This window comes from Colossoma macropomum, unplaced genomic scaffold (genome assembly GCF_904425465.1).
Source record: "Colossoma macropomum unplaced genomic scaffold, Colossoma_macropomum, whole genome shotgun sequence".
Taxonomy (NCBI): Eukaryota; Metazoa; Chordata; class Actinopteri; order Characiformes; family Serrasalmidae; genus Colossoma; species Colossoma macropomum.
This window is the reverse complement of record NW_023494800.1, coordinates 8,267,776-8,287,890: the sequence shown is the minus strand read 5'-3', so window position 1 is coordinate 8,287,890 and position 20,115 is coordinate 8,267,776. Positions and strand designations below refer to the sequence as shown.

The following is a 20,115-nucleotide window of genomic DNA, read 5'->3' as shown; positions in this document are numbered from 1 at the left end:
CTTTCACCCTGAGACTTCTGTACAGACACTATGGATGTGGATGTATTTTGTTCTTCTAATTAATATCACAGCCCTTCTCTGTCACTCTCAGGATCTGATGGCTGCTGCTACCGGAATGAATCTTGGAGCCATTGCTGACCCACAGCAGAGAGGACGCCTGAGCGCTGGCCTAAAGGGGGCCCCACGGGATCCCAAAGAGTTCACACACCCCACATTTCTGGTCACTCAGAGCCTAGTGTCACTCCTGACGGAGAAAGGAGTTCGTTACCGTTATAGTGCGGAGAGAATGGAGTCCACTGAGTCTAAAGGTAAAACGCCAGCTAATATGAACAGGATGTTCTGGACGTTCTACTGAACATACTGTTTTAAAAGGTGATAAATGTTTAAGTTTGGATATGTGCACAAAACATGTTTTCATAATAATACTACTACTGTTACTACTACTACTAATAATAACTAGTAAAATAATAGTAATTACCAAAAACTGGATGTTTTTTATTTGCTGTTTTATTTTTATAATTTTTAATAAAAATGCTAAACATAACATAAAAACAAGGTAATAAAGCAAATACACTTTTCTTATTGATAAAACTTTTCAACAGAAAAAAAACGAGCTGAACAGACAAGGAATAAAAAAAGTTTACATAAAATAAACATACTATTTGTATTGATTATTATATTATATAATATTAATTATTTATTATTACATTTTAATATTTTTTATAATTTATTAATTATTATAGTTTGTAAGCTACAGTATGTACCACAAAATCCAATGTCCTCCACCACAGAAAACAATTCATTCAAGGTCACTTTTGCACATTTGTGCCATTTGTTTGTGAATTTTATTTGTCATTTCAAACGCTGTGACAACAGATGATGCCGTTGTGCTAATGGAGATCTTCCTATTGGCTGCTGTAGTTTTGCTGTATTCTACATATCGAGCAGGATGTTATGTTTTCAGGTGGTGTCAAACTTGTAGTGAAGAAGTGTTTGAGTGCCGTGCTTTCTCCTGGAACTCAGGATGAACAGAGATCATAAATTGCTTGTCTGATTTTCCTCATAGAAACCGTGAAATGTCTCTCTACAGTCAGATTTTTCCACTGTTTTCTTGCTGCTGCCCAAAATGACTGCATCTCTGCTGAAAGGCGCAGGAGAGCAGAAAAACAAAAGCATTGTCTTCAATCTTTGACATAATTTGTCACGTGTTAGATTTTGATACTTCGTTGTAATCCTTCGGCTTTTCTTTCTACCAAACCATTTTTCGCTCTCAACTGAAAACCAATTGTCACGTTTGACCATTTTTTGAAAGTGTTAATGTGTCTATAATAATAATAATAGTAATAATAATAATAATAATAATCCTTTGATCCTTTGATCCATATAACGGCACAGCTGTGGGAGACTACACTGAATAAATTGCTTCAGCATTAAAACCATAGTTTGTAAAAATTCAAATTTACAGTCTCCAATGTAGTACTCCAAATGTAGTAACAAAAGTGTGTTGCATAGCTAAAACAGTAATTTAAAAGCAGTAGTCTTAAAGCCTGAATTTTGTCTGTGCTTTTGTCAATTTTTATAAATGACAACATATACAGCGTCAGAAACCACATAGGTCTGTTTCCCTTAACAACTCAACAGGGTTTGAGATCAGCATGGTTAGGCATGCAGTTTGCACACTGATGACTGTTGGGGTATAAACTTTCATTCCATTACTTAGGGACAGGGGGAAATTGGGTCCTTTTTTGCTGAACTCTTTATTTAACTCCTTGTACACTAGGCTTACAATTAAGTTAATAATTCTACTATTTAATTTTCAATAACTACTATAAATTGTACAGTAACTGTTATGAAACTAATATGTGGACCGACATACAGACCTGAGAGTTTAGGGGTATACAGAGCACATTTATCATCAGCTTGATTAGAATGAATCATGTTCATGTTCTTTAACAGAGGCTGGAAGCCCCCCGACCCCAGTCCCGCCTCTTTCTCAGAGTGCGCTGCGTGTGGGACCTCTGGAACTGGCGAATGCTCTGGCAGCCTGCACTCTCTCCGCTAGGCTGACCAGTAAACACCGTCAGTGGGCAGCTCAGCAGCTGCTACAGGCACTCGCAGCCGCGGAAAGGGACAGCCCCATCCGACCCCAAACCTACAGCGACATGGCTGGAGACCTGCGCAAGTGTCCACTCAGAAAACTGGAAGCTCACCACAACAGGGTACTGAGTTTCTTTACACTGTTCAAAAGTGTAGAATCAATATTTTCGGTAGGCTAAAACCAATTTTGCTGCAGTTAAATGCAAATATGATTCTAGCATTTGCCTTTGGTTGGGGCAAATATCCATCTTAACAATACTGACCTGTTTATTTAAGTCCATCTGTGCCCCATACAGCCTCACCCTAAGCAAGGACAAGCCACGAGTTGCTTACTTGTACTGTAGGACTGAACCATATATTTAATAATCATTAGCATGATATTGGCCTTTGTAGTACTGATTTAGCAGAAGGCTGCATTAATTAATTTTTTTTTTAAATGTCCTCTGAGCATCTTGACCAGTTATAGTTTCAGCTGAGTTTCTGGGTGTTTTGATGAATCAAGGCATTCAAGTTGTCCAATAAATATAAACCATTTTGGTCAGAATAAAGGGCAGTCTTATTAGATCATATCACATTGCAGTGACTCTCGCAATATGTAGTAATATGGAATTATAATTACTATAATGTTGGCTCAAAAAAGGTTACACACTCTATAACTGGTCAATCCCAGGTCACTGGTCCTTATGATTGATTGTAGTTTGTGTCCATGCGTGTGTCCATGTGTAGGTGACGAGTTGCAGTTGGAGTGCAGAGCAGGGCTTGTTGGCTACCGGTTCTCATGACGGGACGGTTCGCCTGTGGGACATCTCTCAGAACACTGCAGAGCTGCTACATACTCACAGCTGCAGCAGGTACACATACAGTAATGTATTAATCATCAGTTGTCTACAGGGAAATTTCATATCGCACATCCCTAATTTTATTGTTTTGTGTAATTCATTTATGTGTTTAATTAATTATTTGTGTAGTTTGTGTAGTCTGGTTTTGAGAGGTTTGGACTGTTGATTTATTGTAGAACAATCAATGTCTCTGTCTCTTGCATAGAAGCATTATTTTCTGTTTTCTTTTGGTGACTTTTTATGCTTGTGTGTGTGTGTGTGTGTGTGTGTGTGTGTGTCCCTGTGTGTGCAGTGAGGCTGCTTCTGCTTCTGATGGCTCTGTGGGAACTCACCTGCTGTCTCCAGTTATGTGGAGTGCGCAAGGAACGTATCTGGCCGCCTTCCAGAACAAACTCATCAACATCTGGACCGTCCGCGGTGAGAGCTGACACACACACGTTTGTTTCTGTGGGGACAATATGTAGATTTCCACTAATTTCCTGGAGACTTAACCAGACCTTATCCATAACTAATACCAACCTAACCCTAGGCCTTACCCTAACCTTCCCCTAAGCCTAACCTTAAAACATGTCTTCACCTTAAAATTTAATGATTTATGTTGTGGGGACGTCCCCACAAGGAGGAGAGGTCCCCACAATGTTAGTGTATATACAGGTTTTGGTCCCCACGATATGACATAAACCTGGCACACACATATATATAAACACACACACACACACACACACACACATACACACACACAAACGTACACAAGCCTACTGTCCAACCTCCTCACACACCGCACCGTAAGCCGTATCCTGAATTGTACTGTTCTGAAACTTCTTTGAAAGCTGCCTAATGGCCTCCCAAGCTACTTGGACAGACGTCATCCCCTGATTTGTGCAAGCCGTAGACAAAATGATTAAAACAGTATATCAAAGGGATTGCCATATTTCGATGTCACAAAAACCTCAAAACTCTCAAATGCTTTAGAGCAAAGCTTTATTTTTTTAATTATGAATCTGACAAACTTAGGAATTTATGAAAGATCAAGCCACAAGCACAGCCAAAAATAATGTATGTATAATGTATAATGTAATTATAATATTGTATATTGTAAAAATTGTCCAAAATTTCGGCTGCTTTTTTCAAAGAAAGAGAAGCTTTGACTGGAAGCTGAGTGTCAATGACACTTAAATAGTTAAGAAATGAAACAATGACTCGATGAAAGAATGATTTAAAACAGTAACACTACAATGTAAAAAATGAAAAGTCTTATAGGTAAAGTGACTTGTTACACAGCTTTTTGAGTTAACTCAGCTGGAGTTCACCCAACTGGGGGTGAAGACCTCTTCCTAACTCGCATTTTTCAGTTCTGCATCTCAGTTAGGTAAACAATTAATATATATTTCAGTTTTTACTTACTACCTGGGACACTGTCCTTCACACCAGACATTCACTCCTCTTGGGCAGATACAGAGGCCTTCAGCATCACTAGGGGTTTGAACTCACAATCTCCTGGCAGTGGAGTGAATGCTTAGTCAGCTGCATTAGACAGGAGCCCCTAAAGTTTTTTCAGATTGTTGTTTTGTTAACTCAGTATTTATTGTTTAGTGAGTTCAAGGTTTTAGGTCAGGCACTAATGATTTAAATTTAAATGAAATGGCAAATCTTGGATATTTAAGTGTTTCCGACTATTTTATATGTTTCTTCTGCTGAGGCAAATTGTATTAAACTAACTAAAATTAATATGTAAACCCAACATTATCACATTCTTTATTTGGTTAACAAAAACATGCTATATGGAAGCGACTTTAAGGGCTCCTGAGCAGTGCAACTGTCTAAGTGTTTACCCCAGCATCTGAAAATTTTGAGTTCTAAACTCCAGTGATGCCACAACAAGGCCCAAAAAGAGAAAATACCTAGTGGCAGTGTGTACTGGAGTGAGTCCTAGGTTTGGGGGGGCGGGTTTAGAAGTATATATTTATTCTCTCTTTTTTACCTAACTGAGATGCAGAACTTTTGTGAGTCACGAGGAGTTTTTCACTAAACTAAGACGTTTGAGTTGAGTGAACTTTAGTGTCCTCAAGTTTAGTTAACTCAAGAAAAGCTGTGTAATAAGTTGACTTATAATTCTTAGTTGAGATGAATTTTCAGTGTGAGGTTAAAGTACTGAAATTTCACCATAGGGGAGTCCAAGTATGATGCTGTCAGATTTCTAAATGAGTCAGTAGGGGTTGTTATGGTTTAATGGTTATTCACGGTGTATTTGTCACCTTTGTTGTCTTTTCACTGCTCATGAGTTTGAATATCTGCTGATGCAAAGAAATACAAGTTTTGTTTACTTCTGCTCCATATGTTTGTTGATGTTTATGTGTTTGTTTCAGTAAAGTGGCTATTATGTTTCCATTTCAGTCAGTGGTTCTATGTGAAGAAGGCTGTGTTTGAGTTTTTCACTGGAAAATGGGACTTTGTTAAGGTTGTTATCCCTGCCTTGTTTCTTGCAGGCTCTCAGGTTCATGTGGAGGCACAGCCTTCCTGGGTGACTGCCATGTCATGGGTCCACAGCTCCAGCCCCTTCCCCAGTCAGGGCGCTTCAGGACAGAGCTCAGCTGAGAGCTTGCTGCTGGGACGACTCGATGGTTCCCTTTGCTGGATGGAGGTGTCAGAACAAGGAGGGGGAGGAGGAGTGCAGGTGGAGAGCACAGAACTACCTCACTGCCAAAGGAAAGAAGGTGAGAGTTATTACACAGAGTTCATATTCATTCTTGCCCAAATGATGTCTATCAGTGGAAACCTGCTGGGTGTCTGAAGTTTGTTTCTTTAGCTTTGCACTGGAGCTATGAGGCTAATATATATAACAAGCAATGAAAGTTTATGCCCCACCAATTAGCAAAGTGTAAATCATGTTTAAATCATCACATACAGTGGTGCTTGAAAGTTCATGAACCCTTTTGAATTTTTATATTTCTGCATAAATTTGACCTAAAACTTCATCAGATTCTCACGGTCCTAAAAGTAGATAAAGATAATTAAAATAAACAAATAAGACACAATTATTAGAAATGGTCATTTATTTATTGAGGAATATTTGTCTCATTTGTTTAATCTGAAAATCTGATTTGGATCAAATTTATGCAGACATATAGAAAATTCTAAATGATTTACAAACTTTCAAGCGCCACTGTACTTGTTTCAAACCACGCTGTGTTGTTACGTGATATCATATAGGCTTCCTTAAGTGGTTTCTGGAACTGTATGACCCACTATTATCTATGGAAATTGACAATGGCTCATCGTGTACATTTTAAATAAGTTATCAAAGGGAAATTCCACCCATTTTTCCAAATCTCTGCATGAATCAAATAATGACATGTAAACAAAGTCATACAGAGTGGGGCATTGTAGAGAAACTGATCAGCTCAGATATTCTTTACAATGGAGGAAACAGGAACCAGGGTCATGATGTCTACAGTGCCAATATAGCCATTTTATTTACTATCCGAAATGACCAGTCGACTGATTGAGTTTTTATTTGTAATGCTTGCAATGGTAAAACAGTAGTAAATCCAAAATAATTATGTTTTTTATGTACTATATGCCTTACCTTGCAACACTCTGCATGTACCTCTCTGCCAAAAAATAAGTTTTAGACTAAAACCTTATTCATAACCATTTCATGTAATAGATATCTGTAAGGTAGCTTTAAGGCATTAAACACTGTAAACGCCTGGTTCCTGTCACCATCACTGTGAACCATTCTGACTTTGTCACTCTTAGCTTGTTCTTGGCTATTAAGCTGGGTCTACACCACACCTCTTTTAAAATTCTAAGAGATTTAAAAAGCAAAGAGCATCACACACTTAACGTTGTTAACAGAGTTTCCTGTTATTTTATGAAGACCAGGACTCTAGATGATAAGACAAAAAGAGGGTACAACACACATAACAAGTTTTGGCTACAAAAAGTGCTCAACATCCCAGATCTCCCCCATTTTCACATGATACAAAGCAAGACTAGACATACAAAACTAGACCAGACTTGTGCTTTTATGCATACCTAAGAAGAAAATGCAATCTGGGGATGAATAGGGGGTTAAAACACAGATGTTGCAGTCAAAACTTGAGACATATTTTACTACGCTCTGACTTGAAATTGTAAGGAGAGTGTTTATTTGCATGAATTCAAAAAGCAGCGCCTCACGTGACGGAGTCTATTTATGTATCTTCACCTTTTTCCTCTCTCCAAGTTCTCTCATTGGCTGTTGCTTGAATCACTCATTCAGTTACTTTGCTGACCATCTCACACTACAGGACAACTGAACAGTTAAGTCGTGAAATTTTAGCTAGTACTTTGAAAGTAGTTTGAAAATACCCGAGGGCCTCTGATTTTTCACACTACCAGATCATCCTTTCTGACTGAGCTGTTGGAAGGGACATGGTTAAAATCAGGCTGAAAATTGTGTAGTGTAATCCCAGCTTTCGTTCATAATTTCTCTCTTTCTCTCTCTCTCTCAGCTCCTCAGTGTTTGTCCTGGTACAGTACTGATAGGCCGTTTGCCGTGGGTTACCCTGATGGAAAAATCCTGTTAGCAACAGCTGAGTGCTACGACATGGAGCAACCAGTACTGCTCACTGCTTTCCACGTGCGTAGAGTGCTTCATTCTCCAAAACCCACGCACATCTATGTAAATACAGGGTGATTCAAAAAAGTTAATCTGATTTCAAAATTATTTATTTCACTTGTAAATCATTACAGAACAATGCAGTAAATTGTAAATGGTTTCAAGTGAGCATAAAGTTTATTATGTAATTTTACAAGTGCTCAATATGAACCTACTCCAGCTGTACAGACAACATCAACGCCACAGTCAAATTCATCCCATGCTCGATTGAGCATGTCTGTGTCACTACACTCACGGCTCTTTCAGTGTGATTTCGGAGATTATCCAGTGTTACAGAACCAACGACGAATGCTCTGAGGTGTCTGAGGTGCACAGTTATGACGAATTCACTCTTATTGAAGAATGAAGGGAGCCATCTTTTGGTGACAGTCAGAAACTCTATGACCCCCTCTTTCAGTTGGTATGTGATTGGTTCCTAGGGGCCTCATGGTTGTAAAAATATGGAGCTTTAAAATCGGATGAATATTTTTAATCACGCTGTATATTACCATACACAGAAGAAACATCAGCAGGAAACAAATTTACTGAATATGTTCAACATGGTATACAGCTTATGAATTCATTGTAGATAACAGTTCATGGATAAAGGAAGAGGTGTTTTGTCTAGATATCTATGCTTCTTAGCAGTTACTGAATAATTTACTTTAGTTACTGAGTAATGCATATTAGTTACTGAATAATTTACAGTAGTTACTAATATTTCATCGTAGAACCTGAATAATTCATATTTGTTAATGAATAATTTACAGTAGTTACTAATATTTCATGGTAGTAACTGAATAATCCATATTAGTTACTAAATAATTTTCAGTTGATTCTGAATTATTTATAGTAATTATTGAATATTCAGAGTGGTCACCAAATTATTCATGATAGTTACTGAATAATAAGCCTGCAAGGGATTAACATCTTGTTTTTTTGTGCAGGAAAGTGTGAGTGCTTTACGGTGGGACCCCACGGGTCACCTGCTGCTGTCAGTGGGCCGTTCTGAGGTGGTGAAGATTTGGGGTCGTGTTGGAGGAACATGGGTGATTCTGCACTCCCTGTTCCACACTGGGACGGTTAATGTCGCAGAATGGAGCCCTATGCCTGGCCGAGGGACAGATCCTCGCCTCATGATGGCTGTGTGAGTCCTACATACAGGCACGACACAGAAACTTGGGCTGCATGATACAGACAAAACTCCGTTTTGTGATTATAATACAGTAAAACACATTGTTTAGTGAATGATGAAACATGGTTATAGATCGGTCTATTATTTTTTGTCAAAAAGATTTATGTTGTCACATGAATGCCTTTGTTGATTAAACAAACCCACAGAAACACTCATTTGGAACAGCGATTGGTCAAGAATCTGACAGCACACAGTAAAGGCACAGAATGCTCAGAAATGCTCATCATGATAACAATAAAATATCATCATATTGCCCACCCATATTGTTCTATTAGAGAGTTAATGATTTTAGTGTAAGACATTAAAGTCCTGATTTAACCCATTATTGAATATTATGTGAAATTATTATTGAGAATGTAGCTAATATTGCGTACTAAACCACCAATGATTGACTGGTTCTACATTAGTTTTGTTCTTTTTAGTTTTGTTTTTGATTTTGTGCTAAACCAAAGGGAAGCATGTGAAGTCACTGTATTTCACTTAAGGTGTTTGTTTTCTTGTCTTGTTTCCTGTCAGTGGGTGCCAAAATGGTCTCTTGTATGTGTGGACTGTTCCACAAGGGGGCACTAGCGTCTCAGTGCCCAATTTCCTTGGTGCTTCTACCAGCCAGGAGAGGAGTGCTGTGGTCAAGGTCAGAGAGACCAGAGAGAGAGGATTTTTTACTTTTTGTATAGCTTTGCCTCCAGCATCTACCTCACTCTTTCAAATGCCTTTTCTCTTTTTTGCACTATTTTAGTGGGTTACTCAGAGGACTAGGCTTTGAGTGTATTAACTCATTTTTTTGTTTTTCTACAGTTTGTAATTGTAATTTGTTTAATTCATTTGTTTTACTTTCCATTTAAACTGTAGTGTTTTAGTTTTCTGAAAATTAGCTTAATTTTTACTTGTAAAAAATTAAAATGAAAAGTCTTTTGTAAATGATTATTATGATTAATAGTAGTGTTAATATCAGTATTATTATTATTGGTAGTAGTGATAGTAGTGGTAATAAAAGGGGTGTGTGTGTGTGTATTTGTTCCCACAGCGTGGCAATGCCAAGTGTGTGTTCAGACTGAGTGGACACATCACAGCAATAAAGACGCTGTCCTTTTGTCCCAGTGGACTAGCACTCATCTCCGGAGGAATCGGAGGCCTGCTCAATATCTGGTCTCTGAGAGTGAGTTTCTCTTCTCTTTCTTCCTCTGAATAGCAAATTGAGGTTTTTCTGACTCTCTGACCCCCCTCCTTTTGTCTGTTTATAATTTTTTTTAAGGATGGTTCAGTCCTGCAAACTGTGGTTACAGGACTAGGCTCTGTTGTCTGTACCAGTTGGATACCTCATGTGGGTGTTGCTACCTGTTCTGGGAGGTCCAAGGTAAGAACATAGTAGTTCAGGCAGTAGTTATAAGACTGAATGAATTAACTGATATAAAAAAAATACCATTACCATTGATTGTCATGACAGATGTTTGATGTCATGACAGTTAAAAATTAGCATGTGACAACAACATATGGTATCTCCCATGACAGGTTTATGGCATGTTTATGTCATTGTCATGTAGCAGGGTTCAAGTAAAGTGTTACTGAAAGTGTATTAATGCCAAAGGAAATTAGGAGTTTACAGCAGCAAAATGAACTTTGCAAATCAATTCTGAGAAGCTATAATATTTGTAGAGCTTAATATGAGACTGGGGTTTACAAATGTGTGCTTGAATGTGAATGAACACGTACATAAGATATAATCTGTGTCCGTGACGTTTTTAAAAATGTGAATATCATACAGATGTATTGTTACTAAAAACATTGCCTCCTCAAAATTGTTGCTCAGATCCATGATTTTACTGTTTCCTATCAGGATGTGTTGCTGATTCGCTGCAGTCCAGACTGGATCACTCAGAACCACATCCTGGCCTCCTGCCGCACTGTGCTACGCACACAGGGCATTCTGGGATTGAACCGCGCCCCCTGCATGGCCGTCTTCTTGGAGCGGCTCCCAGTTCTACTACAGGAACAGTACAACTATGAAAGGGTGAGCAAAAAACGCCTTTATAGATAACTTAAACAGCCAAAACACTGTTGTTGTCACCTTGGCTGTTTTGCCAAGATAACAGCCAAGATATCTCTGGTGTTTGAAGTTATTATTATTGTTATCTATAAAAATTGAGGAAAGTAAATTGCATAGCTAAAAACAACAGAAGCAGCAATTTAGAAGCCTGAAATTTGTATTTTTGGCCCACTTAAGTGATTTTATAGATTACAGTATCTCATACAGTGTTGGCAACCAGCAAGTCTATTTGAGATTACGTAATAATCTGACAATTTAAGACGTGTGTGTGATAATTTAGGAATGAAATTTGCACAGTTCACCAGTTGGTGGGGTTGTAAGCTTCTGGTACTTCTTGGCTGCAGTAGCCTTGTAGCTCTAGTGCAAACTATAAAAGGAAAAAAAAATGTGATAATTGTGGAAGTTTGTTTTCCCACAGTTGTTTCTGCATTTTAGTGGCTATAGATTTGCAGCATTTGTTACTTTTAGGACATCTCAGGTTAAAAAGCTGCCTTGCAAATTCCTGCTTGAGGATTCAGTACTTAAAAACTATTCATCTGGAGAAGGTTCATATATCAAAATATGAATAGCAAATATAATTGTATAAAATGATGGAATGGTACACTCTCACCAAAAGCTTGTGTTGGTAGCTAGTAGTTAGTTTGGCTATGATATATCTGCTTTCTGTACATTGCAGTATTCTGCCTCATACAGGAATGACTTGGATCTGCCCCAGACTTTGCACAGGTTCCCACCGGTGAATTGGAAGTGAGAGTTGGAGGAGTGGGCTCTCCTCCAAAACATCTCCAGTGCCAGCTCTACATATAGCTAAACTATTAACAACGTGTTAGTGTACAAATTGAATCTGGCTGTTTCTGCACTGAGAAATGCCGGTCGGCTCATGGAAATGAACTGGATCAATCTGGGTTCAACCAGCAGCTATTTTAATTTGAATGATCCTTTGTCCCAAAGACTCTAGTAATGGGCTAATCACAATTTACCCACATATACATGGGTTACACAGAATTAATTATTTTTCAAGATTTTTTCATTCTGAAGCCATTAGAAAATGAAAATTAGCTGCATTCATTTTTCCCATTTTTTAACCTGCTTTGGTTTACCTTCCTAGCAGAAGCATGTGGACAAAAAGCATAGAAACATAACTCACATATACAAGTCCATATTTCTAAACATACTTATAAACGTAAAAAATATTTATGCTCTTGTGTGGGCCCTTGCAGGAATCATAAGGTTATTTTCAAAAATCGTTGACTGTTGATTGCCGAGATTGCTGTAGCCAACACTCAATACCGTGAATGTCCTAGCTACAGTATTTTTAAGTTCAGTGCTTAGCACTACAGCCAAAACAGCACACACCGATTTGATTGATCACACATGTTTAAGCTATGTTTGGGTGATTTAATGATATTTGCAGTGTTGAAAGTCTTGACTTATGTCTGAGTGGCATCTGTACTTAATGCGCATGCATGATTAAGTGTGTGACGTAAGCTGTCCATCAGTCAAACTCAGTTAAAACTACTTATTTTTGGAGGATTTACAAAAAGCACAATGCACAAGTTTGACTTCAACAAATGCAGTCACCAAATTCACAGCAAAGGAAATTGTTTTCACACAGTGGCAAACTTTCTTTCAAAGGTATTTAAAGAAGCACTCTGTTACTTGGTAAAATTGAAAGAGGTAGCATTGCTGAGTTTGGAGAAAAAAAAACTTGCTGAAGGATGTGTGTGTGTGTGTGTGTGTGTGTGTGTGTGTGTGTGTGTGTGTGTGTGCTGCAATTACACATTTCCACCAGAGAGGTCCCCAAATCCCCAAAAATTTACATAGTGCAGCTTTAATTGAATAGTATTCCAGTATCCTTATCAGAAAATATGTAATATTGGTTTTAGTAAAAATGTAATTTAAAGTCATATTAAAACAGTCTTTGAAAAGTGACAAATGAAGTTTCGATTTTCCACACCAAAGGAAACCGCATTATTTGTAGTTCTCATAGCAGCAAAAACAAAATGAAAGCAGCAACAAAAGCTATTTTCATGTGAAAGCAAAGGGACAGTGGGTCACATTTCAGTGGGAAATGCACTGCCTGTGTTGTCTGGAGTGTGTGAGAAAGTTAGTTCTGAGTGTTTGTCTTGACTCTAGCCTATGGTAGTAGTATAACCCATAGTAGTTTGTCTAGAAACACACAAGATAAAGCAATTTGTGACAGAGAAATCAAAAAGTAAATAGCATCTGATATTATTGACATAACTGACTCCGTACCTGTGTATCCCTCTTCAGAGTCATGTGATGGCTGGAGATCAGCTGGTCCACAGCAGCTTCCTGCAGAGCCTGGCCTCTCTGGCCGTTGGGCTGTCCCTGGACCAGCTGCTGAGTCGCCAGCCTGTAGCTCCTCACCACGTTGGATCAAGCGCTGGGTCAGATACCCTCAGTGTTCCCTCTGCCCAGTCTGAATGGAACTGGCTGTCCACCTTTTCCATCACAGTGAAGAGCGCAGAGGCTTTTGCCCGTGGCACCACCTTCCCCGAGGCCTTCACTATGCCAGAGCTCCAACAGCCCGGGGCCACTGACAGTGCCAGGGCTTTGGTAAGTGATGGCTAAATAGACACCAAACCCAGAAATGTTGACATGGAAAATGATCATGGTGGCCATTCTTCATTAGCTTTCATCAGTTATTAACCACATCAGCTTTCTGGGTGAAGCGCTCTGCCTGTCAAATATTTCTATATCAGTATTTTGAACAGTGCTGTCCTGGCAGTAATGCACATTGGATTCAACTTGTTGTGATGTCAGCACTCAAACCTTTCAGATGTTTGAGCCACCTTTGGACCAAATTAGTTTCAGTATGGGCTTTAAACAGCACTTTGGACAAGAAAACTGTCAAATCAGTATTTAGGCAAAACCTGCTTTTCATACCAAGGAAGACACTTTGATGGACATGAGGCTGTGTACTGAAGCTAAATATACCCAAAGGCAAAACCTTTACACACCACTAAAGAGTAATTGCAAGAAAATTCAAATTTCAAAAGAAATGAAGGTGTCTCTAAACTTTTGCTGTGGATTGTATTGGTTGCTGGGTGAAATTTGTCAATCCACTTTGTTGAAAGACTGATGTCAGTCCTCCAAACTAATCAGTCTCTTTCTGTTTTATTTCACCAAAGGCTATGTGGCTGTAAAAGTTAAATTCAACCCACTCTGTATTTTGATTTGCAGGACAACAGCAAGTGGAGCTTTATGATGGATGAGCAGCTCATGTTGTGGGCCACCAGCAGACCCGAGGTGTGTAGTGGTCTCTCATTCTTCATTGTCAGTAAGAGCCCTCCTCAAACAAGGCTAGTGCTTTGGCAGCGTTCCATCACTAACCACTCACATGCTCCCACTGTTCAGAGTTATAAATGCTCTCTCTCCATACCACTCAGCCTCAGGCAGGCCACACACTGACCTACTTGGTGGACATTTGAAATGTTGTTGTTTTCCTTTCACAGAGATTTTAGAGTAGTTGGATTAGGCCTGGGCATTAAAACATTAATGATAATTATCAATGTTGAATATTTTTCATATATCAATAATGTACATTTGAAGTATTTTCAGTAAAATGATTATACTGTTATGTCCCTTACTCTGGAACATGCTTTAATTTTGAACAATTATGGCTTCAGTACATTTGGAGGCTCTGTGTATCTTTTATTAAAAGGGGAAGGAAAAGTCTAGACATTCCCTCACAACAGCACAAAACAGTGGGGCAGTTAGCAGAGTTTCCCCGCAAGCTGTTAATAAAATATGTCTTGAACACATGCCCTCTACAGTGCAGAGCAAAAATAATAAGTCTTTTATTTTCTTTAAGGTTTAAAGGTTTAAAGGTTTAAAATTTATAGCATTAGGAAATGCACATAGTATTTATCAGTAATTATAGCTGTTGAGTGAAAAATATATGATGATAAGATTTTTGGCTGTATCACCCAGCCCTAGGATGTGTACACTTTGTGGCATCAGAAAAATCCTCTGCTAATGATTCAGTGACTTGATTTGGTCTATTTTTTGACCATTTGTGCTTATAAGTTGTTGGTGAAAGGTTTTAATCTTGTTCGCTTAAAACAGGGAAAAACATGTGAACCATTCCACTCATTTTTTGCATTATCAGTTATTCTGTTTTCTGTTTTATTTTGTACCACCTTTTATATTAAAAAGCCAAACATGCTTTATTTACATTTTAGTGACCCCTTTATTTTAAAAACAAGGCATCAAACAGTGCCATACCATGCTTATGATTTTTACAAAAATGTCACATAAATTGTTTTTCGTTGCAAGGGCTGGATTGGTAAGTGTATTTGTGGGTGTGTGTGCAGGATTGGCAGCAGGGTGGGAAGAGTGAAGTGTTCCTGTGGGGTAACGGACGACATGGGCAGCTTGCAGACGCTGGTACCAATGTTTCTGTGCCCACCCTCGCCCCCTCCCTATCTCAGACACAACAGGTACGAGGCAGTATCTCTCAAATATGCACAATCCCAGTGTTTCACAATCACAGTGTTTTTACTGTGTGCTGTGAGCATTCTGAGCAGTCACAGTTCCAGATGAGTGTTTCCGTGGGTGGTGAATCAAGGTATTCCAAAAAAGTGAATAATTTTGGTCAAAATAATGCAGTCCAGTCTTTAACAATGTCTCATTATTGATTCACCAAATTAGTTCTTAATGTATTGCAAGGCATACAGTTGCAATATGTAGCAATATGTAGCAATATTTAGCCCAATTCTTGCAGCCTTAATTTCTGTTCTCTGTTATTTACTGTCGCCACTGTAAAGACGCATATCACAATTTGAAAAATTTACAGTCATATGCAAATTTTGGGTGCCCCTAGTTAAATTACGGGTTTCGTTGATTTTCTAAATGAAAATAAGTTAACACATCCTCTACAGAGAACATGCTTAAATGTGGTGTTTTCTGCATATTTAAGTACACAATTTCTATGTATTTGTTGAGTTTAACATTATGGAAAAAATAGACAAAATTGTAAAAGCTCACAGTTGTTAATTTGTGTTTTGTGCTTTAGGTGGTATGTGGACAGAACTGCACATTTCTGGTGCAGGCTAATGGAACAGTGCTGGCCGTGGGCGAGGGCAGTTATGGCAGACTGGGGCAGGGCAACTCTGATGACCTTTACACACCCACGGTCATCTCTGCACTGCAAGGTGACTTACCCAAAACATACATATACTTAATATTCCAAACACTAACCAAACACTGACCAAATTAACAGTGCTGACTGTATTGAACAGGTTTAATAGCTTCTAATAAAATTCCAGCTCTTCTTTTTAAACATGCAAACCAGGTGCACCTAAAGTTCTTCGTGAACAGCATACACTACCTATAAAATGGCTCAAGACTAAGAGTTTATTATATTATTATATTTATTTATTATAGTAACTATTGTTTGCACTTTAAACTCTACCTCTGCCTTCTGACCTGCAGTTACTGTTAATTTACATACCTGTATACACTTTCTATGCACCTATTGTATTCGTGCTTTTCTATTGTCTTTGCACTGTTGTCTTTTTTTAGCTATGTTTTAATCCATTTTCAGTGCACAGAGAAGTAGCCAAGCAGTATTTCGTTATACTGTACAACCCTGTATTGCTATAATAACAAACCTTGAATGGAATTGAATTAAAGGAATACTTTGTCCAGTCTACACAGTTTGCCCCTCACTCCATATGTAATCGATCATGTAATCGATGTCTGAAGTTTGCTTCTTTACTTTGCACTGCAGCATATTTAGATACTTAACACTGTTCTGCGTTATATATAGCAACATAACTGCACCTTATGTGTTAACTCTGTTGTACAGGCTACATATTACTACAGAATATGTAATAACTTGATGCTGTTCTACAGGATATGTAGAATCTTAACACTGTTTTATAGGTTATGTAGTAATGCAGAGGTGTGCAGACTACATAGTAATTTTCTGTACTGTTCTGCTGCCTTAATAATAATGTAACGCTGTTCTTCTGGTACGTGTGTAGGTAGGTACATAACTGCAGCATATTTAGCTACTTAACAGAGGATATGTAGTAACACTGCGGTATATATAGTAACTTAACTTTGTTGTCTTTCAGGTTATGTAGTAACTCAGCTGGTGACGTCATACGGTTCGGACGGTCACTCTCTGGCTCTGACAGAGACGGGCGAGGTGTTCAGCTGGGGTGACGGGGATTACGGGAAACTGGGCCACGGCAACAGCGAGAGACAGAGACGACCCAAACAGATCGAGGCTCTGCAGGGAGAGGAAGTGGTGCAGGTGAGAATGTGTAGATCCATGTCAGACCACATTAATATGCTGTGGGAGCCACTCTGCCTGTTTCAGATAACCTCAAGGTGGGATAACCATCCACTCTTCTTTTGTTTGTGCATCGTCGTGTCAGCATGTATAATGCACAGTCAGTAAGAATCTACTCCTTTCTTCCTGACAGTCTTCTGTTTTCAAGCCATTACACACCATTTATTTTGAAGTTTCATTTGGACTCCAGCGGAGCTATTGACATTCATCCTAAATGGTACCCTGCTGTTATCCCTCTTTGAATGTCCTTTAGCTCATTACCTTTTGGCATTTTCCAGTGCTGAAATCCTTCACAACTATATATCATATTTTATATATAGCACCTTTCATACATAGAATAGAACTCAATGAAAAACTTAAAAATGAACCTTTGGACCTCAGAAACGTTGAGCATAAAAACAGGCCTAGTGATGAAGAAGGACTATAAATGAAAGTTTATATTATTTTAAAAAAATACATGAAAAATCATGAAAAAAACACAAACTAAGATGAAAAGTTAAAAATGATTTGAAAGGAAATTAATTAAATTAGACATTCAAAAGGTTGAAGTAACATAATTTATACACATTTTTCCAAAAGATTTTCTGCAATTAGAGAGGCTTACAGTGCTTTGAATTGTGTTTTATACATTGTTATCCTGAGCTGTGTTAAGAAAAATAATAAAATAAGAAAAATAAAATTAAATAAAATATCTTGGTCTCAGGTCTACATGAAAGAAGGCTTAAATTAAGAGATTGAGGATTGGAGCCTGAGTGTTGGACATGATTAGTGTGATTAGACACTAACAAATCGCTAGCAAGAGTTCCGAAGCGGTGCTTACACAATGAGATTTGTTACTACCACTGCACTTATCAGGAACTCATTACACTTATCTGGAAAACCGTGAACTGTTGTTATTGTCAGTAAGGACAATGTGCAGTCACTTTCTGTATTTTTCTTAAGTGCTTATTTCTGTCTTGTACCTCTGTTGAGTGTTTGGTTGTGCATATTAATGGGATATTATTGGATGTACATATATATATTTTTAATAAATCTGTTATGACTCAATAAAAAGACCCTTTGAGAGTCTCCTGCCAAAAGATACACACATTCATTATTATTGAAGCTGAACAATGTAAACACTGTCTTTCCCATATATTTTCAGTGCTTGTTCTTCATCATCGCATATACTCATAAATCGTACTTTTCTCTCCTGAAGCTGGCGTGTGGTTTCAAACACTCTGCTGTGGTCACGGCTGACGGGAAACTCTTCACCTTTGGCTGCGGCGATTCTGGGCGCCTAGGTCAAAGGTCAACTTCCAACAAGATGGTGCCGGAGAGGGTCACAGCGCTGGAAGGCTACCACATTGGACAGGCAAGACAGAGAGCCTCTTTAGGGCTAAACAGTATGGACAAATATACAAGTACTGTAATTGTATTGCTGTATATTTCACATGCAATACACTTTACAGTGTAATAAGTAGTAATAGGTGATGTGGTTAAAGATTGACCTGCAATAGTTTGATTAAAAAAATTGACTTTTGTTGGATTACATGAATATTTTGATTCAAAACACCCATAGAGACACTCTGGAACTGTGATTGGTAGGTTGATCACAACACAGTACAGAACACTGTAATTGGTCAGTCTTATTTGCATATTATAGCTTTGTTGATGAAGAACAATGTTTTGGTCCACCGCTTTGAGAAAAGCAAAATATTTTTGTAAAAAATATTGTTTAAATGCCATAACCAGATAACATTTTCACATTTGCTGACCAGATAATGGCTTCTCGGATTCCTTTGGCAGAGCTTTTGGAAAATCAATGAGGCTAACTAGCACTGTCTACTGGACAAAAATCTCGGTGTAAAATGCAGTATACTTCTGGTGAAGCACTCTTGAATGAAAAGCACTGGATTTATGAAACACAAACTGCTTTGTACCTCTTGGTGTCCAATAATGATTGTTGATTATGCTGCTGCTTAAAGGTTTGGAAGCATTTGTAATGTTAATAATTGTGTCTGAATTATATTTTTAGATATTTTATACAATATTTCAAGGGTTTGAAAGCAAGAAGCTATTAAATTATAAATAATAGCTGTAATTATCTATTTATAGTAATTTATTTAAAAATGATCTGACTTGAGATTTTGCCTCAAATAGGAGACTTTACAGTTGTATTGTCTGTAAAAAACGTTTTCACATTGCAGAAAACATGCCGAAGCATTGAGTGCAGAAAAGCCAGCAAATGCAAAGTAGAGGAACCATTGTTTACCCTGCTGTCTGTCACCTTTTATTCAGACTGGATGCTATTTAGATTCTCTCTGTTTGTGTGCAGGTGTCCTGTGGTATTAACCACACTCTGGCTCTGTCGTCAGACGGGATGACCCTCTGGGCATTCGGTGATGGGGACTATGGGAAACTTGGTACAGGGCCTTGTACAGTCAAATGCTATCCTCAGGTACTGCTTATTATCTGATATTAAAGCAATACTTACAGTCAAAATCACATTTACACAGTTGTGCCCTTATCCCAAATGTAGTCAATCCACCAAGACATGTTTGGTGTCTGAAGTTTGTGTAGTTTTGCAATGTAGTTATGGCTAAAGTTGCTAACAAGTAATGAAGCTTATACCTCACTGATTAAAACTGTAACTAAATCTAAACTGTAGTGGAAATGTGGTTTCTGACACTGTATTAAATGAACAGAATAATTTAGATTACTTTTCAATTTGGCATTTTTTAAAGTGAACTATAATTTGTTTATTAATCTGGAACAATGCACAGTAACCAACATAAATTAAATGTGCCTTTTCAAGTGAATTTTTAAAAATAAAAGTCATGTTTAGTCTCTTGCGCATGCAGTTTACTCCATGCTAATTGGTGAATATTAACTTCATTACTTGTTAGGTACATTAGCCTCAAAGCTCCAATGCAAAACTAAAGAAGAAAACCTCAGACATTAAACGTGTCTCTGCTGATTGACTACATT

General features: G+C 38.1%; 1 protein-coding gene across 5 annotated transcripts in view; it reads left to right on the top strand.

Moving 5' to 3' along the window:
- Positions 1–20,115, top strand: part of LOC118819677 (probable E3 ubiquitin-protein ligase HERC1) — a 101,978-nt gene that overhangs the window by 70,379 nt on the left and 11,484 nt on the right. For all 5 annotated transcript variants that reach the window (XM_036587517.1, XM_036587518.1, XM_036587515.1 and 2 more), the window contains exons 55-72: positions 92–308; positions 1,957–2,219; positions 2,824–2,948; positions 3,229–3,353; positions 5,423–5,650; positions 7,433–7,560; positions 8,526–8,725; positions 9,290–9,404; positions 9,798–9,929; positions 10,026–10,127; positions 10,608–10,781; positions 13,092–13,397; positions 14,025–14,090; positions 15,158–15,283; positions 15,859–15,997; positions 16,925–17,106; positions 18,344–18,499; positions 19,463–19,585. In XM_036587517.1, coding sequence (XP_036443410.1) covers positions 92–308; positions 1,957–2,219; positions 2,824–2,948; positions 3,229–3,353; positions 5,423–5,650; positions 7,433–7,560; positions 8,526–8,725; positions 9,290–9,404; positions 9,798–9,929; positions 10,026–10,127; positions 10,608–10,781; positions 13,092–13,397; positions 14,025–14,090; positions 15,158–15,283; positions 15,859–15,997; positions 16,925–17,106; positions 18,344–18,499; positions 19,463–19,585 — 2,907 coding nt within the window. The remainder of the gene's footprint in view (positions 1–91; positions 309–1,956; positions 2,220–2,823; positions 2,949–3,228; positions 3,354–5,422; positions 5,651–7,432; positions 7,561–8,525; positions 8,726–9,289; positions 9,405–9,797; positions 9,930–10,025; positions 10,128–10,607; positions 10,782–13,091; positions 13,398–14,024; positions 14,091–15,157; positions 15,284–15,858; positions 15,998–16,924; positions 17,107–18,343; positions 18,500–19,462; positions 19,586–20,115) is intronic.